Below are 24,101 nucleotides of genomic sequence, written 5' to 3' on the forward strand. Positions count from 1 at the left end.
CTTTAGCCATCCAAAAAGTACAAGAAAATGCATTGCCTGCAGGCTCATGCAGCTATTATAACATAGAAATAATTATGAAGAGGGGAAAAAAGTTCATCCATGTACATTTACTGAAATATCTGTCCATGACATCATTGAAAACGTGCCTGGAAGTTCTAGCATAGTAAAGCCATATCCTCTTAATGTCTTTTGTTATGCCTTCTCATATTTTCTGTGAACTCTGAAAATCTAGATCTACCTGCATTCCCATCATCATAGTATCTGATGTTTTTTGCAATTTCTAATTTTTTTCTAGCAGTATCATTATAAAAGCCATAATACTTATTGCACAGGTAGGGAGCTTTAGGATGTTCAGAAGAACATATAGCCATTGTCAGACTAAGGGGCTTCACTACAGCCTTCAGTTAGAGGCTCGTCTATAACTGAAGTTCATTGCTTGGGACACCGCTGGCATTTGTGTCATGCCAATTTCAGGCAGCCATTCTTTTGTTTGTTCTTACAGCACAGCATTGGAGATGGTAAGTGATGCCTGGCATTATCTGGTATTCCAGAGCGCTTGCCCAGAAATCTTGACATGCTGGGTCAGTGTCCTCCTTAATCTAAAGGAGTTTAAACCTCCTGTGCTGATGCATACCAAGAACAAGCTGAAAAAAAATGGCAACGTTCTGTGAGCAACTGTTGAAGTTGGACCACAATGCAGCCAGGAGAACATGGCTCCCTGGGTCAGATAGGAGAGTACAAGAAGGAGACAGATTATCTCAGGTGATAGGGAGTGTGGCTGACTAAGAATGAGGACTTCTATTCTAGGATTCTTCTTTTTTTTTTTTTTTGTTTGTTTGTTTGTCAAAAAAGATGCTAAGCAGCAGATTGGAGTGAAGATGCCAGTGGTTGCTCCTCTATGCAGTCAACTTGTACTTCTATATACATAGCTGTCCCTAGCCTCTCAAATAATTTTTGGGCTCAGTTCAGGAGATGGTGCAATACCGATTCCACTGCTAGAAGGCAATTTGTTTGTGGTATCCTGCCTTAGCGCGTGACAACACTTAATATTATGAAGGTGGGACATTCCCTGTCAGTTGACCTCACTGCCAAAGAATAGCGCTGGCATATTTAGTTTACTAGGGTTCCTATGGCTTCAGGGGTCTTAAGCACACAATTTTGTTAATTCTGAATTGTTTGAGTATGTGCCAGGCTCACCTCAACCAAGGTAGGTGAAACGTTAAGTGCCTCAGCAGGACTTTTGTGCTCACTCTTGGAGCAGAATTCTTAAATGTAGTTAATGCAGGTACTTTGTATCTTCTTTTTTTTTCTAATTTTGCGTTTATTGGGTTGACCATGGGCACAGACCATGAATGAGCTTGAAGACTAGCTCTCCTAATTTTTTGCCTGATACCATTACCATCATTCCATTCCTTTTTTCTGTATTAACAGAAACATGCTTGTGTGTATCAATTCTTTCTGTCACAGGAAAATGCTACTATTGTACTTCTGCGTACTGGGATCACAGTTGGTAATAACAATTTGCTCTGTGAGCTAGCAGGAAAAATGGCAGTCTCTTTTTGCCTCCCTCCCATATACACTTCTAGTAGTGACAGAAATACCTTTACTTGCCTCTGGGGCCAGCCGCCTAACCTGGAGGCAGGCCTGTAATGGTCAAAGCATCAAAGCACCCAACTGGTACATAATATAACGTGTTCCAGGATGTGCAGACATATTCTGAATGCCATGGACAACCCGTAACACTTGGAAATGTGCATCTGGGTCCACAAAATAGGGCTAAAATCTAAAAAAAAATGCCAGCTCCTTCTTGAATACCTCTGATACTTGTGTGCCTGCTGGAGTAAAGTAAGAATTTACTCTTTGATTTCTTTTGTTAGTGCTGCAAAGTCATGCTGCTTGCAAAGATTAGAGGGGTTCCTCCTTTCTGAGTCACACTTTACAACATAATTGTTAAGCGCTGAGTGCAGTGTTTTCTTGTGGTGATATATGAGACAGAAGCAACACACTTTGACTTTCAAACTTCAAGCAAGTTTGCAGTGCTAGCAATTAAGAAAAGGATATTTGTACAGGTAAACTGCAAGTCTTATCTGGAAATCACTACGAGGTAGTAATCTTGGGACCTTATGACGTTATTTTACCAAGACACAAATGAAGTATAACAGCCGTTTAAGGACCTTGTTGTGTGAAACTTCATAAATCTAGTAATAGATCAGTTGGTTTGTTTTTAAAAGGAAGGAAGGAAGAGTATTTATTTCCTCCCAAAGGAACTGCTACAAAGCTATTTTCCTTATCAGAAGAACACCTTTTTCCTGAATGTTATCTCTTTGACATTTGTTCTGTATAACCTAATGAGGGCAGGTGGAACACCATGGGAATGAGTTATTGTTGATTTGATATAATTTTAACTGTTGTTTCAAGCCTGTACATGGAGTTGGTATTTTGAGCCTTCATTTTGCTTATTGGTGACCTTGGGATATTTTATAGTTAATAAGAAGGGGGGAAAAAAATAGTGCTTCTTTTTATTGCTAGGCTGTTAGGTGGCTTAAAGTCTTAACTAGAGAATGTGACAGAGTTTCTATATGTTGGGTTTTTTTTTCTGTGAGTGTCAGAGTGTGTTGCTTGGTCTCCCCACATAAAAAGGTTGATAGCACGGATTATTCTCTGAAATTTTTATTCAGACCTTTTACACATCTCTGAACAAACACACAGTGGTCTTCCTGGCTAAGGGACCCTGCTGCACTGTGGGGTCAAGGAGCACAGCAGGGCTGGCAGTATGCTGGGTGTTGCCCACCCTGGCAGCTGGACACAGGCTCACCTTTCTGATGAGGGAAGGTTCCCCCTCAAAGTGATTTTTTTTGACATAGCCATGCCCAGCAGATGGGCTTTCCTCTGCCAAAGGTAAGGGGTTATGGAAACCTGTTACTCCACTGATGTTGGTATCGGTGTAGGGGTTTGATCTTCCTCAGAGTAGGCACAGCACTGCGAACGCAGTAAACCCCAGTGATCAGGACAGAAGCCTGTGCATCCTCAGCTATGCCCACACTTCTCCTGTGGCTAGCCTGTTTTAATTTGCCCTCTTGACACTAAACAAATAAGTATGGGAGAGACCTGAATGTTACAAATTATCACTGTGGAAAGCCATAGAAAGTACAGATTTAACCTTATCTGTGCTCAGGTGCGGCTTCTTCTCATCCTGGAATGAACCCAAAGATGCGTTAAACTCTGAATCAGACAGAATACAAGGTTGTAGGGTATCAAAGGTCAGGGAATACTTTGACAGTCACTTGAATCTTAAATGGATGAACATCCACGGTCTGTTTATGTGTCCCTAATACTTTACATGGTAATATAATACCCAGCCCTGGATGAAGGTGAATTCCCAGTGCTGCTACTCTGCTAGGATCAGGGGGCAGTACCTATCACAATAAGATACAAAACCGCTTTAGCTCAGCCTGCCAGGTAAATGATCCATTCTTTGGCATTACATCAGGAAAACAGTTCTTTTATAAACCACTTTCTTCTCTACATCATACTTGGCTACTGGGAAAACTAGAAGAGTCATAGATAGATAAAAAGAAAATTAAATACAATGTAGAACTAAATGTAGTTTTCTCTCATGTCATCTATCCTGGCTTCTGGCCAAAGAAATTCTGTCCTCAGCTGTTATGTCATCTTACTTATGCAGCCCAGCCATGGTGAAGTAAGTGCGATCCCCAAGAGCTCTTCTGAGTCTAGACCTGAGAACCACAATCCTCCACAGTACCATCAGTCTCTGCTCCAGAATGACCCTTTCTGGGGAGTTCAGATAATCAGCAGTAATTAGATCTAAAGTAAGATGGCTTTCCTTTAAAAAGCCAGCAAGAATCTGACTCAGAATGCAGTCTTAAAAATGCCTTTGTCTATCACCAAGCAGAAAATCTTCTCCAGTTGCTTTCAGAAACCCGCACATGGATTGGCCGTCTGTATCAGTTTCTTAAGCAGCATTTGTCCCACATCACCAGTTTTAGCCACACATTTCTTCCCACATGTTGCTTGTTCGCATGGATCCTTTTTGGATGGATCTGTTTCCCCAGCTGGTTTGCTGTACTGCCACACAAATAGCCGAGATCACAACAGTGGGGACAGCATGGTACTACTTAAACTGGTATTGCCACCTAAGAAACAGCCTTAGTGTAGTGTCCTTTGGATCCTGTCTGTTAATGAAGCTTCCACATGATTTCTTCTGGTCTTACTTTCTGGGAGAGGGGGAGAAAGGAGGGAAGGCAGTCAAATAGTACTAACGTCTCTGAAACATGATTTTTCTGAAGTAACAGCTTATTCAATATTTGATGGGTCATTCAATCACAGGTCATACAATTGCCTACAAATTCTTGCAGTCTTCTTGCTTCCCAACAAGAGAAAAGTTTCTCAAGTTAGCCACAGATTGCTGAAGTTTTGGGGAAACTGGGGAACATCTAGTGAACATAAATATATTGCCATCATTTTTTATGTTCTCCCAAATGTTCACTTCATGGTGCGTATACATAACATTTTGCTTCCCAGAACACCAAGACTTCTTTTGCAGTCTACAAAACTAGTTAAAAGCTTAAAAACAAGGAGTCTGGAAAAGCATATTCCTGCTAAAGTTTTGCTGGTCCATGATATCTGCAGACTAATTTATGATCAATTGACTTATGCCGTAATGATCTCATACATTTCCTATTCAGTCTCAGAATATTTTTAATTATTGGAAATCTCTGGCTCCAGCTGTGCTTTATACCTTGTGTCATCTCTTAGGCTTTAGGAAATTTCTTAGCAAGAGTTTCCACCTTTCGGAGAGGCTAACTAAAGAGCTCTCCAAGCTGTACAACTCTTCATCATCAGCTCCCAGAATGAAGCCCCTTGGGAAGAACGAGATAAATCAAATAACATAGGCAAGGACACAATGCAGACAATTCACAATAATAAAGTAGCTGCATTAGTCTCAAAACACCAATTCAAAGGAGCATAGGATTACGCAAATACTGTTCATTTGCACCATCTGCTGAACCAAGTATCAGAAGGGGAAAGGATAGTAGACACATGGGACTGTGTGTCGAAATATATTTGGAAAAAGAAAATTGTTTCAGAAAGCTATGAAAACAAAAATCTGGGTGCTTACAAGTCTGTAGCCAGGAGAGGGAAGGAAGAATGATGTAATATCATAGACTTTAGAGATTTTGTTTTTTCATGTGCCATTTTTAGGAGTGGGGAAGGCTGTGGAGCTTAATATTATCTACTCCAGAGTCTAGTTCAGACTCAGATGGGAATTGCTATTTAACTATAGGAAACACAAGTGTGGGAATGATTATGCAGAGAAAAAGAAGTATAGGTTTTTCCAGCATGCTTGGATGCTGTGAGTACTTGCAAAATTAGGGCTTGAACACAATCACCAGGATATGGCTACAGACTGGCTGTGGTTTTGATGGTTTAGACAATGTATCTATTTAGTAGAAATATGTTCTGTTGATCAAAGCAGCTGATAGGCATTTGGATCCTTTCAGTTGATCTTTGGATCAATAACATTACTGGAGACACTTTCCTGTAAAATATGATCAAAAGCTGAGAAACTTGGTTGCTCAGATACAATTGTGAGATATGTGTGTTAGTCAAGAGACGGTATTGGATTTACACATTGTCAAACATAGGAACCATAATATCAGGGGGGAGGGGAAGAGTGTCCCAATATTACAGTAGTTTGGGAAGTGCTGGTGCATCTTTGAAGTGTCATATGGTGTATTAGCATATACCAACCTGTTTAGACCACTGAAAATATGTGTTTATTTGTCTTCATCAAGACTGCTTAAATATTAGAAGTTACAGGTTTTCCCTTATAATGCAAATTGCTACAAGAAACATAACTGAATTGTTACTTATTTAATTGATAATAATTATACTTAACAATCTGTGTCGTGAAAGGTAATGGCTGTGAAAGTAAAAACACATTTGCACAGAGGTTTGACTTGATGATAAATGGCTTCCTATGTGAGATGACACACAAGAGCTGCAAATAATATCCCATCTTTAAAGACTTGAAAAAATCTGGTTTAGCTGCAGGGGAAGAAAAAGGAAGAGAATTTTCTATGTCCTTTACTTTGGCACTGAATTGGAAAATATTCTGGAATGTGATTGTAAAAATTCAAAGGATCCCTTAAAATGCAGTAAAAAGTAGTAATGATTTAGAAAGTTTAATTTTCAGTTCTTATAGTATTAGAATACCTCAGAATTACTCATAAAAGCATCATCAATTCATACATAGATGGTGTTAAAGAACATAAGGCATCAGCAGAGAATCCAGGCAGACTTTGTGTATATCATAGGTTGTTATATTTTGCTGTATTACTGACAAAGTGAGCCCAGTGTCTTCCATTTCACTGAGACATAACTGGTGTTTGGCAAAAGCAGAAAGTATCCTCACAGCACCCATTTCAAATTATGGAATTATTAGTTTCCTTATTATATAGATGGAACATAGAGTAGTTCAGGGAACCATTGGAAGGTCTTTCTGGATGCCGCATGCTCTACCAAGAGGCTATTTTCTCAGGGAAGGAAAAAAAAAAACAACCCACCACAGGAACTTAGGGTCTCAGTAACTCTTTCCCCATAAAACTGACTTCTCCTGACACTAGCGGTGATAATGAGAATTTGACGATTGTTCTGTGCCTTGTGTGATATTTTCAGTCCTAGCTGGAACATATTAAGAAGCTATTTTGAAGATAGAGGATACATTGCTGTGATCACGCTACCAGAAAAGTTCAAAATCTGTCCTTGCTCTCTAAGAGCCCTGAACTACCTGAAGAAAACTGATATGTTAGCGTAGGAAAAATTACCCAAACCATGTGCCAGAAGTGAAATTCACAATGCCTTGCTCATGCAAGAAGATGTAAATTGCAAATGTTGTTAATAAATAGAATTTCAAAAGCCAAATCACAATAGTTGCTGTGGTCAGGGCTTCCAGAAACAGATACCATATCTTGTGAGCTTCTGGAGACATCATGGCTATATGCATAAGTAATGTACAGAGAGTACTGTCTGTGAACAATCACAGATTTTAGCTTCCCAATTCAGAAACACAGGTATGTCAAATTAGTCCAATTCCTCTTCACCAAGGAAAACAAATGGACATCCCAGTCGCCAGACCTGTAGCCATCATTAGGTAGACCACGTCCCGGGCACAAATCTCACTGGCAGTATTTCTGCTCATTAACCAAACAAAGCTACAGCACTGAGTTGAGATGGTGTGTAAATATCCATCCAAGCGAGCTGTTAGCACGTTTCCTCAGAGAGTTTGTCCTCTGCCACCTCATTCTCTCCCATACAGTGTCTTGGTGCTGTTCTAAGAGCAGCCTGAGTGAGGGACTGAGGGACGCTTTCCAGTAAGAGGAGTGGCTGGGACACACCTCTGCTGGCAGCCGGTAAAGTGTAGCTGTCTGTCACAGCACTGGTCTGCCACACACCCTCAAGGCTGGAGAATGAGCCTCACCAATTTTATTTGGAAGCATAAACGCATCCATAAGTCTGTGGTTCCGTACCCATTAGGACCAGATCTTTGTGTGCTGAATGACTAAGCCATATAAACTTAGCCTGGATAAAATGGAAGCAAAATTACATTTCTGTTATATTAACAGAGCATCCACTGTGGAATTAAACTAATGCTGTTCTTTGTGCTGGGCAATACCTGATGCTGGAGGGGAACTGTGAGATGATTCCTTGCATGGCATGAAGCATGCTAACACAAAAGTAATCTGTCAAGTATTTTTGAAAAATTTGAACTGGTCGAATTAATTTCTGCAAGCACAATGCTCTGCATCACTGGTACCCAGGAGCTTTAATGCCAGGGTTGCTGTGCTGCTGAAGCACAATCTTAGTTGCACAGTTTATAGCACTGAGAGCAGTGCTGCAGTGCAGTTGGTAGCACTGATATACACACAGAAGACCTTTTTCAATATTTCTGTAATTAAGAACTTTAAATGAATGGATGCATTTAAAGACTTCCCAGAAAATGCTTTTCCTTTTCTGCTGACAGCTCAGTTAGTTATCTTAGTAGTCCATGGATTAAGTAATTTGACAACCATTGAAAAGGTTTCTTTTTTTGAAACAATTGTGTGTTATTGCTCTCTCCTTTTTCCATTTCACCTGTATAACTAACAGAGATATTCAACTCTAATGTATCAAGACAGACAGTGAGACTAGACAGCAGCCTAACCAAGTAGTGGATGATGATGATGGTGCATCTCAGTAACTATTGCAGGATGTGCTTGTTAGAGACTGGGGAGGGAAAAAGGGAAGGAAAGGGTTAAGCAGATTGGGGTTTTTTCCTATTTGCTTTTTAGCTCAGTTCTTTATGTACATGGAGAAAGAGGGAGCATGGATCTTAGTCATTTCATGCTACAGAAGATTAGTACAGAGGAGGTCAAGTTGAGGTACAGCATCATGTGTTATAAGGCAGTTGAATAATCCAGTATCTAATTTATTAAGATACCAAGCAGATTGGACTGATTTTTCTAACTGTGTAGTGACTGTTGGTTTGGTACTTCTGCATCTTTCTGTCTATGCTGTGCTGCAACACAGCGGGGTGTGAGAAGAGGCTGGAATGTCCCCATCTGGCCACAGCCGCTGTGTTGGGGCACATTTCCCTCCGAGGGGGGATGTTAGATTTGTTTCCCCAGGTACTAGCACCAACAGACAACTGAGCACTGTGGTGGTGTTAGGCAATGCCATCACTACACATGGTGCCCCACAGTGCTGCAAGTTGCAGTCATTCTGGAAAGCTGGGACAGTGGGGGCTGGTGTGTTAGACCTCCACCTGACCATCAGATCTACCCGCCTTAAATCCCAGCTCTGTTTTATGTATAGATCCTAACACAACAGCTCAAGTACACTGTGTCAGTCAGAGGAAAAGTATTGATTTTTCTGTACCTGAATAGAATTCTTAACAGAAAAACAAACCTTATCTCGGTGTTTGTTTGTTTGTTTTTTATCTTTTGACTTTTGTGCATGGGTTTCTGTACTCACTATGTCATATTTGATCCATGTGAAGTATAGAGTTATGGCTTAATTTTTAAGATGAGCATGACCCAGGCTCCAATCTGTGCAGGCACAATTTCAGCACCAGTAAATAATTTTGCCCTTGTTTTATTGCCTATATTTAATTGAAGTGCAAAGTAATAATTTCCTTCCTACCTAAAAATCAGAGAATCAGATGGGCAGTTATTACATTTTTCTGCAGCAATTATCGGGAACCTCACCCTCCTACACCAGTATTACTAAAAAGATTCAAAATGTATATTATCTGCAGTTCACTGGGCCAAAGGCTACTAGCCTAGTGTATCCTTATTTATTTCAAAGCTGTTGCTGTGAATTAAGTTTATTAAAATAATATTTTAATAATAGGTGTAGTATACAGTAGTTGTGTTGCTAATTACATTGTTATGAATACATCTTACATGTCATTAACACACACATTATCAATACTTAAAAGCATTGTTACTTGATGGTGATAATACAGCTTCACTAGTGGATGATCTATGACTGCAAGCATTAAATACTCTCTACGCTCTCTACTTTAAAGTCATTAATCCCTACTTTCTTCAAATACATTTAATTAAAAAGTTCCAATTTCCAGTAATTGCTGTTTTTATATAACCCTGAAATGGAGTTTTATTGAGGCACAAGGTCTTTTATATAAATGTCCATCTGTCCACAGCATAACAGTGCTGGGACAAGTTTGGAGGATTGGCGAGAAGTAGAGATCACAGAAGACTCTGTGTCCCTGTAAGAACTGTGAGCTTTTGTCCTCTGTGTAGTGGCTCTGGGGGATTTTTGGTTTCACAATTTTGGTACCAAACAAGGGAATTGCAGGGTCAATAGGAAAGAAGATCATGAAACAATGGGTTTAGTGTTGAGTGGAGTTGCTTTATTAGTTTATAAAGAAAAGCTCCCTCCTTGTTCCTATTTTCCTATGTCAAGCTCTGCACTGCAAGGTATCATCTGCTTCTTATATTGTTCCTTTCTATTTGAATGCAGAATAAAACAAACCTCGCTTGCATATATTAAAAAACATATATATATATATATGCTTCAGGCTGTGAAATATCACTAATAAAATAGAAAACATGTTGGTATTAATAAGGTTAGTATTCAAAAAGTATGAAATAAATACATGGAAATTTGTCAGCTTATTAATCATTCCATTATAAGTGGTGTTTTTACTTTCATTGCTCTAAACATGTAACCACAGTTCATTGGCTAAAGGCCAAGCTAGCTTTTGCATTGGCACATTACCATGCAGTGTAGTTCTGTACTTCTCTTCCATTTATTAATGCTGCAGACTTCCTACAATTCAGGCTAAAAATAGATCTGGTTATGTGAAAAACACTGCATTTGTGCTGGAGCTGCAGTATAGAAACAAGAGGATTTTATATGGATGGGGAAAGAGATTCATGACACAGAAGAGCTAGCTGCTTATACTCTGGAAAAAGCTTTCTTTTTGCATGGTTGTAAATAAGATTAGAGTTGCTATGTACACATTAGTCTGAAGGATGAATCATAGTTGTGCTATTGCTTCAGTGTGTATGAATCTTCATGTGTATCTATTATATGAAGGAAAGCTGATTTCTTGTACAAGTAAGCCTGAAAACAGTGCAATGTATAAAAGTGAATTTGTAAAATCAAAGGCAAAGGTGATGTTTTGTTTTTCAGTATGAAGAGTGCCTTCATCTGTGGCACATATTTTGAAGTATGCTCAAAAAAATATACATTAAACCAACAACTCAGCCACACCATTCGATTTTTAGACTTGCATTTTGGCCAGTCATACCCTCTCCTATTGTTCTGTATTCAGTATCTTCAAGGCAGCATTTGCTGTCTCCAGACCACTTCATCATGAAAGCATTCCTAAACTTATTTTCAAGTTGTAATACAGCTGCACAGTGAATTGTCAGCATTCAAATGCAGTCCCTCTGCTCTTGATCTTTTTTATAATGCTGTGATTTGTTTTGGATCAGCAGTAGTTCAAACAAGACAAACAACTTACCAGATTCCATCTGAACCTAAGGGAGCTTCCAGGGACACAGGTGAAGTGTGATAGTGGATGCATTTCATAGGCAAAATGAAAAGCAGCAAAACTGATAAGGTCTTATTGTTGCACAAATAGAAAATGCTAACAGTTTGCATATCAGAAATATCAGGTGTTAGGATTCGACTCAGAACTGCTGAATACTAGCTTGTTTGCCTTTGGAGAAATAAGAGAGGAAGGAAATGTCATGCAGCAACATCCCACATGATAGTGATGGGAGATGGCAAACAGGGAAATAGACCTTTCCAGTGCGATTTGCTAAAGATACTGTTTGCACTTGCTGTAGTGTTGGATTATTAAGGAATTCTGATAATTAAATATCTGCACTTGGCAAAGAGTAAGAGAGGAATGAACCTCCTTTGAAATGCACAACAGCCTGTGAAGTCACCCTTGTTTTGTTCTTAACTCAGTACTCACTGTACTTACTGTGTAAGAAATGGTGATTGTGTTAGGAGCAAAGGCAATAATAATGGAATGAGAATAAATTGTAAGCTGTATGATTTTTGAACTATCTAGAGAAAATGAAATTAGGAAAGCTTTTAAATGTCATGTGCTTTGCACTAGGCCACCAATACACAGTGAAGCAAAATAACAGCTAGTGAGTTTGATTCATAAACTGTAATTGGATGTAGAAAAGGAGAGATTAGTTCACAGAACAAGTCTCAAGTAAAAAATATTTGTGCTTAGTTCCTCTTCTTAATTACCACAGACCAGCCTTAACCCCCACATAATGATGGAACTCCATCCAAATCCAGCATAGGCTGAAATCAATGAATCTGTTCCGATTTACATTAAAATTTAATTTTGTCCTGACAAGCTCGCTGAAATTGATACTCAGTGCAATATCAGCTGCAGTATAAAGGATCATATCTTGCAGTCAACATGATGCACTTTGCAATATAATTTAACACTAATGTTAAACTAAATTACAAAGATAAATTTTATGATCTCTCTTAAAATCATTTAAGAGCTTAATTCTGCTCTGAGATGTGTAAGACACAAATCTTGCCTATTGATCATGGAATATACAGATAGTTGTGAGAGAAGAATCACACCATATGATGGGCTGTATGACACTTCTCATTATGGTACAGGCTTGTGATTTGATGTATCGATCCTTTTCTGCTCTTAGGATCTCTGTTCAAGAAGGTTGAAGCAGGTAGACCTCATTGCAGAAAACAACAAACAATCAATATACTATGGATGAGGCCAGATTGCACCAGGAGGTCCATAAGGAGGAGTTAGATGTTGAATTATTTAGACTGTGAGTTTTCACGGCCTTCAGAACTATGTCCATCAAGAGGAAGATGAGACTCATCCTGCAAGTCCTTTTATTTTCATTAGCTAATGAAACAGCAACTGGATGCACTTTGACTCTGCCATTGGGATTCGAGAAATATCTAGTTGTGTTACTGAAACCAACTGCCCTTACTTTGCCTGATTTGTCATCAGGGTAAACGTAAAGGAACCAGACAACTTTCAGTATTCACCTTGTTGAAGGTAGTAGGAAGAGGCATGAGCGTAGCTGCTGCAAACAGTATTTAAAGCTCGTAGGACTTGTATGATGCTGTTGAAAGAAGAGTTTGTTCAAAATGTCTCCTCATTGTACAGAGGGTAAATAGGAAAAAAATCATTTACTGAAAGGACAGTCTTTTAATGGCTGGACAGTGAGAGGAAGAGTGAACAATTTAAAGTTGCAAAGTTCTTGCAAAGAGTCAAAAAATAGAAATCTATTAAAAAAACAGTATTAAAACTTAGAAGAGAGAGGCAAAAATTAAAACAATAGAGCTCCTTTCTAAACCCATAACTGTAGATCTAAATAGAAAAATCACAAGAGCCAAATCACAAGGAAAGTAAAAAGAGGTATATTTTCAAAAAGTCTAAGGAAAGAGGGTTATCAAATAGTTACCGCAGTAGCTGGGGGGCCTGAAATAATTTTTTTGATGTTTAAGAGTGTTGTGAGACAGAATTCCTTCCAGCACATGCTGTAATAGTGAGCATAGTGCCAAAGTGATAAATAAATAAGTCAGATGTCAAGCTCATTGCTACAAATCCAGCTCCAGCATGGGTGCTTCCCCTCAGATGAGGAAAGGAGAGCACATCTGTCCAGTTCAGCGTTCATTACACAGCATCTCAAAAGTGCTTCACACCGTTCATTACGTATAAACTGAATATGTCAGTAAGACTGCTCACATCCAGCATAAGGAATGCTTAGTTTCGTATGATATGGATGCTGAGGAGGCCCTCAAATGAGGTTCTCCTCAGGGGAGGGTGTGCTCAGCTGCCTGCAAAGTGTTTCAGCAGCAGTTCTGTAGGTATGAGGATATTTACAGCAATGATTTACTGGTTACACAAGTGTTGAACCTGGAGCCCTTTCACTAGTATAGGCAAACAGCAGAGAGTGAGAAGCCTGAAGTCCCAGGTGGGATGCAGGGGACGAGGGAGAAGCTTTTTGAGTTCAACTTCCTTGCCGACCAGGTGCACATGTTTTGCTGTCACTAATGCCATCACACAAAAGGAGAGAAGTAATGGCCACAACAGCTAGAAAAGTTTCTATAATCACCTGCATTGCTCTAGAATGCGTGGGGAGAAGGCACTGGTGGAAGCTGTTACCTAGCTGATATGTTAAAAAAGGAAGAAGGAAGGAGAGAGAAAGAAATTAAATTGGGGTCCAACACACTAACAAGAGTTAGCTGCAGCACTGGTGATAACTGTACTAAGAACAGTTTCTCTTTCCTATCCATCCACACCTTTCTTTCTTTTTCTTTTTTTTTTAAGCTTAGCCTTACCTGAAATGAATGCTGCTTCTTTCCATTCTCACTGTTGCTTGGAATTGAAATGGCTGCAGACACAGAGCAGTGTAAAAACATGATGAGCTATGTAGCTTGGGAGCAATCGAGCAGCTGAATACTGCATTATTGAGAAATCATTTGCTACCTCTGGGTGTTAGTGAGAAACTGGAGAGTCTTAGACTGGCATGCAAGGCAGAGCATAGGATGAATAAACATTACTGAGTGCTGAGTTTTACTGGTGAATTCAGCATGGAGCTTCAGTAGTTGCATGTCATCCCACTGCATCTTGCGGGGTTGGCAACACACAGGGAAGAAATAGTAAATTTCATGAGCTTTGTGGCAGAGTTAATCTTATATTGTTTCCTAAATAACCAAATTATCAATGAAATGAATGACATTTTGCTTAATGTGCGGCAGGCAATCTGCATAGCAAAACAGCCGTATTTTCAAGTGACAACACGTGAGAACCATTTAAATATATATCAGTAGTCCTCAAGGGACTTGTAGATAGCTACATGAAATTGTTGTTTTCATGTACATACCTTACTGTTGCCAAATTACTCCTGGCTTAGTATTTTTCCTCTTATCTAGTTGAGATAGGAATCTCTTTAGAATAAGCAGCTCAGTAGTTTGTAAAATATCTGTGTATATCTCTGGCATTGTATAAATAACAAATAATAAGCTGTAGATGCTAATGATCATTAATATTGCAAGTGGTAAGCTGGTGAGTCTAATTCCTAGCTTCTTAGGTGATTGCGAGTGTAAATATTTCTTGACTCAGCTTGGTGAGTAGTCACAAAACATGGAACCTTCTCAAGTGCAAAGCGATGGCTATTAAGTAAATCCCAGACACAGTAAATCTCAGGTTATGGAATTTCTCCCAGATTCTGCTCTTGCTATGGTATTGTGTGACAGAATGAGTTTCTGCATTTTTTAAAGCTAACAAAATATCCACTCCATATGGTTTTGGAGATGTACTTAAAATATGAGCCAAGTTCAAGCTGATGCAGTACTGTCTTGCTGAGCCCTGAACCAGTCTACAGCAATTTGTGATGTGTAATCACATTCATCTCAAAGAGATTTTAAGTCAAAGCCTAAAGAAGGAAATTTCAGTGACAGTTTTTAAACCATTTCAGTACTATCTGTTTAAAGGGAATATTTTTAATTTAGGAGTAAATACAGTAAATGTCTCTATACCATATTTCCAAGCAGTTTCCACCTCATTCTGGATACCAAAATCTCATATTGTTCCCTACCTATATAGCAAAATTAAAGACTTCAATCTGCTTATACACTGCCAATTTAAAAATCTTTGGCACAGAAGGAATTTGAAATACAGAGCAAACAGTAGTCATGGTAAACAAGTCAGAGATTACTCTGTGGTATTGGACTACTTAAGCTATTGGGGTTAAGAGCTGCCTTTTCATTCTGTCCCAAAGATCATCTAAGGATCTAAGGATCATCTAAATGAGCCTATGCAGACTGGGTTTTGAATAGGTGGGTTACAATAACTACTTTTATAATTCAAATTGAAGTGGTTTCTGAATTTGCTTCTTGTTACACTTAGTACTGCAAAATTTCAAAATTGATCATTATTTATTCTATGTATATCATTACATGGGATGTACAATGAACATTTCCTGTTAGTCTCCACGTCTCAACAGGAGTGTACAATGGCTCTTCAAAAAGTGAAAGCAGGTAGCAGATTAGTATGTTAAATGATGGGAATCTCAAAGCCACTTATTTTGGCTTAAAGTTTATCTTGCAGAGAAGGAGCATGGATATAGTTGATCCCTTGAAATGCATTGATAGAAGAGATTTATATTTGAGTTGAAATACTGGGCAAGAACTTAGAACAAAGCAAAAGCAATCCCCTCCAGAAAAACACGTCTGTAAAAAAAAAAACCTCATTTCTTTTAGTTCATAAAAACCCCAAAACATTTCTCATCTATATCTCCATGTTTTTAATGGAAAACAAAGATGTTTTTTAAGATTAAAATGTTCCATATTCATATGTGATTCTTAAAAAATGCAAGCTATTTTGAGCAGTGAATTGCAAGCCGGCCAGTGAAAGAAGCAGCAATATGTTCCTAGGAAATTCATTCCTCCCTCTGTTCTGCAGAGGAATGATACTTACATTAATTTTGAAAAACAAGCAGGAGCAGAGACATTTAAACTCAGCTATAAGCCTTCCCTATTTCTAACACCAAAGAATGAACCATATCGCGGACTGCAGTAAAACATTACTGTTTCAGTGCCACACTGCTGGGAGTGTGGAACACTTGTACAAGGCTTTGACATCACTCCTGGAAGGCAGATTTTGAGATACAGCTCTTTCACAGGGGCTGAAAAAATATCCATAATGCGTCCCCTTCCTCATCACAGATGTATAAGTACCATATTGTGGACTTCTGGAAATACACGTCTTTCGTTGTCCATAAAACAGTGTGCAGAGAAGTTTCAGTTCTTTGCAGAAATTCTGCCCCACTGAAGTGAGTGGGATCTTTCTCAGGCAAATGCATTGGGGCTGAAATTTCAACAGCAACGTTAACTGGAGCTCTTCTCTCTAGAGCACGTTAGAGTATACAGAGGGAAGACTGCATTTCAGCATAGAAATAAAATGTCTTTGTGTTTGGATTTGTTAGTTAATAACTCAGAATTTTGGTGTAGGATACAAAAAATGAGGTCTAAAAGAAAGCACTGAACCTTTTCAAGAGTGCACACTGTATTCCAGATATACCTTCACTGTCATCATCCTACCTGAACATTAGACAGTGACTGATACCCCTATTCAAATGGGGTTTTGTCACTTTTAGTAATGGTTGTAAATCTCTGTAAGCTTTAACTATGCAACGGTTCATATAATTTTCAAGTGACTAATACAGACATTCACCCAGGAGAAGTTTCAATCATCAAAGAGTTAAAATTAAATTTCAATAAAACTTTGGGAAAGATGCTCATCAAGTTCCTTGCAGGTTTCATTCAGAAAAGCTTTTGTCATCTAATAATATATTAACATTTTTAAGTGTCATCTGCATGAAAATTTTCAGTAATTCTTTTTTTTTTAATTGTTGTTAGTGAAACTTTTGCTTATACAGACAGAACTAGTAACCATGGGAAGATACAGTCCTCAAAAACTTGCTTCTGGGCTTTGGGACTCATTGGCTGCCCAACACTCACTGACCAGATACGTTTCCATCTTTAAAGAAACTCGTTAGTTATTGCAAAACTCGAGTCCCACTGAATTCTCTTTAAAATGCAAAAGGCATTTAAAGATGGAAATGTTGCAGTTCTTTTGTGTTCCTAGCATGTGAGCAGAAGACTGTTAGCCGGGTTAGCTCTGCCACCTGCAGCTCAGAGGCGGCAGGACCGCAACGCCTTCACCAACAGTGTAATAAAACTTACTGGAAATGTAAAAGATTTCACGGAGATTGAAGAGGATAACTGCTAATTAAATTAGCAATAAAATACTTAAACTTATAGTATGCAAAAGTAAGACAAAAGAGAGCTTTCATATGTGTCTTTCTGCTAATCTTTGCTGCTATAAGAATACACGTCTATCCTCGGAACAGAATAAAAACCCAGTGTTAGAACAAAAATCATGAACTTAAATCCATTCTTGGTGTGACTGGAGTGATCTTGGCGATGAATCTGACCACTTACTGACAAAAGCCTATTTTGGCTCTGCTGATAACTGAGGTATTATAGGAAATTACATGTGGAGCTATATTCTTAGAACCTTCCGATGCCCGTCTGCAGTGCCTCCAGTATCTCCTCATATAACTCCTTTCTTAAAACACAGTGTTTATTGAAACCTATAAATGCTAGTCATCTTTAAAAAAAAAAAATCAAATCTTTCCAGATGTGTTTTACTAAGGAAAAAAAAAAAGTGCTTTATTATGTTCCCTACTTTCACCTCCCTGAGCCCCAAGGGTATAACATTACCATTTTGTCAAGTTGGATCCAAGCCCTGTAATTGATGAATTGTCCATAGGATCCATATAGGATTCTAGCAAAATTACTGACACTCTATATAGCACCAAAATGTACGCATGTCTCCCAGTGTGTGCTAGGCGCCCACAAATATAAACTTTTTATGCCAATGATTTCTTTGGCTGCAAAGCACTGTGTTCATCTCTAGTGCTGGGTCCAACTCAGCGATCCACAGTGAAATGGCAATGATTCCACAGTAATGGTCAGAACACCATTGTGAGGAGTTCAAATAAGAAAACATATTTAGAAACTAATTCTAATAAAATTGGGTTACTAAGCCTTATGTGATGTCCTTTCAGTATGTTTTAGTACAGCAGAGGGGAAGTACATAATCTACTATGATACTCATCCTTCCAAATATGTTTTAAGAGCTAGAAGAAGCATGAATTTTCTTTTAACTCTGGGCTTTGTTCGACTGCCCATGCACTTAAGACACCTTCTAGTGCCTGAAACATCTGCTTGGAGCCGCGTGTCCTTTTGTGACAGCAGAAGAGATTGAGTGGATCAGATCCAGCATAACCAAGAGCATTTCAGCTGGTGCTTGACCTTTTTGTGGGCAAATGAGTCCCACCTTTTGCGTTGTCTAAATGTGGAGCTTAGCACTGTCTAACCATCTCGTCAAGAATTTCCATTAAAGATTCTGGATTACTATTATTTCTGTGATCATACTTCATCACTGCACTAAAGTCTTTAAGTATTTAGGTTATTTTCCTGTGTGACTGATTTCTGAGTTGTGCAGAAAACGCCTGTAGAAGAGATCGATTTCTTTGGTGTTCCAAGTACTATTTAGTACTACTGTAAAGGCTCACACATTTTAATATTATCTAATGCTTGAAAAGACAGTAAAATACGTTTTGAAAAGGTAACTCAGAGAGTGAGATTAGATGATCTGTGGGGAACAAGCAGTCTTAAGTGTCAGGCTTCTATATACCAATGAATGTGGGAGCATGTAAAACATTTAGTTAGCTTTATTTTAAGAAGTCAGTTTGTAAAATGAGGCAGTCAAACCTGCCTGTGAGTTACCCTGCTTGCTAGCAGTTAAAGACAGCAGGTGATTTTGGCCAACCTAGCTCTTAAATACATTTTGTCCCCATATTTTTAATATAGCTTTCTGGAAAAAAAACAAGCTTCTGATTGTCACTGACAGGTGTAAGATAATTGGACCGTGATCTCTTCCTCTTTCATGGATTTGGTTTTGAATCAACTTTAGATTTCAAGTAGGTCTCAAAGGTCACTGAAAAAGACTGTGAGATTTAATATCAGTTATTGTTAATCTGCTTCATTTTACATTTGCACCCAATTCACATGAGCTAGACTCATTTAAAATGGACTTGTCACTACAGAGTGTGATACTCTCCAATTAATTAGGTATCTAAAGCTGATCTTACATTTGCAGACTTTAGAGGGAGAAATTGTTTGAGAATTCTCTGGTTCCAGAACCAGAAAAGGAATTTGTAGACTCATAGAATCATAGAATAGTTTGGGTTGGAAGGGACCTTAAAGATCATCTAGTTCCAAGCCCCCTGCCATGGGCAGGGACACCTCCCACTAATCAGGCTGCTCAAGGTCCCATCCAACCTGGCCTTGAACACCTCCAGGGATGGGTCATCCACAGCTTCCCTGGGCAACCTGTGCCAGTGTCTCACCACTCTCATGGTGAAGAAATTCTTCCTTATGTTTAGTCTAAATCTGCCCCTCTCCAGTTTATATCCATTTATGCAATTCCATAAAGCTGCTAAATATCCAAGAGATGAGACTGTCTGATGTCCTAGTGCAGGGGTCCCAGTCATTTTGAGTCCATGCATGTGAGGTCAGTCAGACATTGCTACATTTTGGGTCTGTATCCCATTTTAGTCGTGTGTGAAATGAAAGAGATTATAGACAGGATGAGCAGTCAAGATATCTACAGACAGCAGAGACTGCATAGTTCTCTGTGTGCATTAGTGTTAGTGCACAATAGGAAACGTCTTTGCCAGATGGTAAAGAAGAAACATTCTCTTTGTTGCCAACAATAAATATATGGAGGAGTAAATGTGTCATGAGTAAAGTGTCCCTAAGGAAATCTTGAAAGACCCTACATATATATTTACATACTTTAAGTCCCAGCAGCAGTAGAGCTGTGCAAGTGTAGTGCTCTGCCCAGGCAAGACAGTTTGTTAAGAAATATCGCAGCTATGTTTTCCATGCTATCTGCTTATAATGAGACAATTTAGGCAGCCCTGCCACAAACTCAGACTTTTGAGAACCAAAGCAATGGTGTCAATTACGGTCACAAATCTCTCTCACAGAAACACCCATGAAACCTGAGCAAGTGCCTGCAGGTTTCAGAATAAATTGACTAAGAACTCAGAATACAACACCTCTTTCACAGCATAAACTGAATCCTGCACATACTTTAGGACCTGATGCTCTTAACTTTTGGTAGAATATTGAACCAGATGAAAATCTGAGCCCAAAGTGCGCAGTCAGATAGCAACTCTCTGTCTATTAGATTACCTTGCAGATATTTATCTGCAAAAATATATGAAAAAATTCTTGTAAGAAAAAGTCAATGAAGCAACTGCAGATTCAATTTCTGCAGTTGGAAAAGAATAATTCCTTAAACTGAAGCTCTTCATTCTCCCTGCTGCTTTATGTTGTCTCTGTTTTAACTGCTGTTAATGAAGAGCCTATCAAAAGGCAGTGCCAATTCAGAATAATATTTAAATGCTGCATTAATTACTTAGTCCTCATGGCAGCTCCCTTTCAACTATTTTCTTTGCATACTTGGCATCTCCATTTACATGAATGAGAGTGGGGTTCACATAGGGAGAATGGAGCAAATATTGATTAACTGTGCAGCCCAGAGAGAAGAATTGCCTCATGTCATATATTTGTTAAAGTGTGGAAGGAAAATGTTGCCTGCTGAAGAAAACCCAAGCACGACCTGCTAAAAATAAGTAAATAACTCAAAACAAGACTTGGCTTAAGTTACTCCTTCCTGCATTTGCTATTCTAGCTTCTAAAAATTGGACCAACTTGTTGCCTTACTTCTGTTAGTAAAAATAAGCCAAACCTTCCCCTTGTTCTAAATGCAGTTCTGTTTTGAAAAGTGACTAAAAATGGCATGTAGGCTCCATGTGTATTCTGTGACAGCTACTTCCTTATCAAATGTTCCAAGTTAGCAAGTAAGGATCCTTTTCCTCTTGTGTGCCAGCCCTGCAAATTTCAGGTGGAATCTAGGGGTCAACCTGTATTTTTTCTTCTCCTGTAGGGTGACCAAACCCAAAGATCCTGCAAGTAAGTGTAAACCCTCAATTACATATGTGCAATTCTGTAGTCTTCTGTGGCTTTGTGTAAGGCTTAACCGACTGGAAATGATTCTGCGGTGATAAACAGGAGGAAACAGAAACCAGATTGCTGTGTTCTTTGTGCTAGATCTGCTGTGCTAACAGAAGTCAAAACCAGTGAACAGTGATTTTAATTATTAAGTGAACGGATAGAAAATATATAAGGCTTTATTTGAAAAAGTGTGTTTGTGTGAAATTCCATGTTTTCAGAAGTCTTAAGCTTTGACATAACAGATTATTCAAGCTGACAGGAAAAATAAAATGCTTCTCTTCCTTTCTTGAACATGTCATTTATGTGATGGGAATGTATAGACGTCATAACAAGAGAGGAACAAAATTATTTGAATTACTTTACATGCAATAGCAAGATAAAAGATCATGTTTACAGCCCTCTTCATTGTGGAGTGCAGCAGGCCAGAAGATCACTGTGTGTACATTTTGCTGTATAGGAAGATAACCCATTACAGGCATTTTATTAGTTATTAACTCATCTTTGCAGCTTTTGCAATCCTGCTTGAAAATTTTCTGCTCTTCTGTAATCTGGATGACCACAGTTGAAGTTCATCTGTTTTATTTTAAAAAATTTCTTAAGGTAGTAAATGGAGAGCAAATTTTTTCTCCGTTAAAGAGTCTTGATCCTGCAATCCCAGTGTGATTAAACTGATCTGTATATGGCATACTCTGGTAGCAAGGGTACAAAAAAGCCATAAATATACTTCCCAGCTATGTAAATACACTGAGTCTTTGCTTGGATGAAATCATTTTATTCTGACTTTTTTCTTCCAGTTGTGTGTAATACTGGAGCCAATGCAGGAACTGATGTCAAGACATAAAACTTACAATCTAAGTCCTCGAGATTGCTTGAAGACTTGCTTGTTTCAAAAATGGCAGAGAATGGTGGCCCCACCAGGTATGTTTCCTTTTAAATATTTTACTTATTTTATAGTTAAATTAATATAGGAACAGTGGGAAAATTTACTGCAAATTTACTTTCAAAGGAAAATGATAAGAATTAGCACTGTTCCAAAAGTAAGCCTGAAAATTATTCTGATGTTTTATGATTTCAGCCTGACCCAACTGATTTATAGATGTGCACGTTCAGATGGTTTCACTATGACTAGGATATAATTTAGTACAAAAATACGTGTAGACGGAATGCAAAATGCCTACCAGCTCCATTAGAATTCATCGTTTGTGTAATTCAGCTTCCTGCTGTGACTCTGAAATTACAGCTACAATTCATAATTAATTGTCTTTGAGACTAATGTAATGTTATTTACAGGCCTGAACCTAATCTCCTTCCCCTTACACCTCATAATAATGATTCTCTCTTTCTTCAGGTTAATAAAGATTTGTGTATCTAAGACTATTCACATGGGTGCCCAGGCCAGATTTTGAAAAGTACAATTACCCCTCTGTTCTTTTCCAATTTAAGAAAAGTTATGTAATAGTCCTGACTCAGTCTGAGTTTGGACAACTTGCAGAGAAATGGCATTCAGCACACTGTAAAGTGTTCTCTTGGAAGTGGCAGTTTTAAAGATGAAGCACCCATCAGAGGTAGAAGGAACTGAAGTGGTAGTTGCTGTAATGGGTGGCAGCAGTAGGGTAGAAGGGTACCTTTAGCCTTTGTCTCTGGTTGCATGAACTGAGGCTGTATCCTACATCAGAATAGGACCTAGATTTTTATTTAAGCAGTGTTGCTTGCCCTGTGACCATCAGCAAGTTATGTGGTAACTTTGAGAATCGTTAACAGTTATGATACTCGCTTCGGTAAAATGCTTTCAAATATCCTTATAGATAAAGCTGGGAGAATAAACTTCATTAGTCCATTATACAAAATTGAAAGCAGATTCCACTGGTTTGGAGCCAATTACTATTTTATGGTTCGTATGTTAAATCTACTACTACTAGTAGTACTAATGCTAGTAAATGTAGAAATTTAAAACTAGATGAAAAGATATTACAGCACTTCTGCTTATGGTTCGTTAAAGTACAGGCCTCGCAATATCTGCATTTGCTTTTCTTCTTACCATTTTATTGCAGCAGAACCCACAAGACAACCGACAACCAAACGGAGAAAAAGGAAAAACTCTACCAGCAGCACTTCCAACAGCAGCGCTGGGAACAATGCAAATAGTACCAACAGCAAGAAAAAGTCAGCTGCTGCAAACCTGAGTCTATCAAGTCAGGTACCTGTAAGTCTCACTTTCCTTTTAGGCCTGAATCACTTACAGTGCTTTAATTCTTCCCTTGCATTGTAAAGAAGGTGCATTCTTGAGCCTAAACTATCACAGGCAAAAGGCAATCTTGCACAGTGTGCTGTGGAAGCTGAGGGATTAGTGAAGAGATGCGAAGAAGCTGTTCTGCAGTGCAGCTTTAATGAATGACCCTCAAGCAGGGGTATCCTAAGGACCAGAGGTGATTTTTGTAAGGCCTGGGCCATCTCCCCTTCTTGTCAGTGAGAGTCTTCCCACTGGCGTTGGGACTAAGACTGGGTGTTGCGTTTTTAGATATAGCGTGAGTCTTGCAGACTTCCATCTGCCAGGTGCTAAGTGAGGATGGGTCCCTGTGGAACAAGACAGCTGTACCTGAACAGATTGCTCATCTCTCTGCATTAGTACCTTCCCTCTAGTTGGTGCCGGGTTCAGATGTTTCAGTGGAACAGGTTCTGAGTTAACTTACCTGTTGAGGTTATCCTTTTTTCTAACCACTCCAGTTGCAGAGGGTAGATCCCCTGGGATATGGTTCTCGGCTTATCTACTTTGCTAGCTCTAAGTGTTGCCATCCTAATTATAAAGGAAAATACCAAGTCATTTCCAGAACTGTACCAGCCCTTTAATAACATCACATTTATTGCCTTACTTACAGTATAGGAGTAGTCAGACCCCAAAT

General features: G+C 38.8%; 1 protein-coding gene across 11 annotated transcripts in view; it reads left to right on the forward strand.

Moving 5' to 3' along the window:
• Positions 1–24,101, forward strand: part of LDB2 (LIM domain binding 2) — a 218,120-nt gene that overhangs the window by 184,684 nt on the left and 9,335 nt on the right. For 5 of the 11 annotated variants that reach the window (XM_069856297.1, XM_069856296.1, XM_069856298.1 and 2 more), the window contains exons 6-7: positions 21,996–22,119; positions 23,253–23,404. In XM_069856297.1, the coding sequence (XP_069712398.1) occupies positions 21,996–22,119; positions 23,253–23,404 (276 nt within the window). The remainder of the gene's footprint in view (positions 1–21,995; positions 22,120–23,252; positions 23,405–24,101) is intronic. The other 6 variants (XM_069856300.1, XM_069856303.1, XM_069856294.1 and 3 more) reach the window with 3 other exon arrangements.

This window comes from Phaenicophaeus curvirostris, chromosome 4 (genome assembly GCF_032191515.1).
Source record: "Phaenicophaeus curvirostris isolate KB17595 chromosome 4, BPBGC_Pcur_1.0, whole genome shotgun sequence".
In the NCBI taxonomy this organism is placed as follows: domain Eukaryota; kingdom Metazoa; phylum Chordata; class Aves; order Cuculiformes; family Cuculidae; genus Phaenicophaeus; species Phaenicophaeus curvirostris.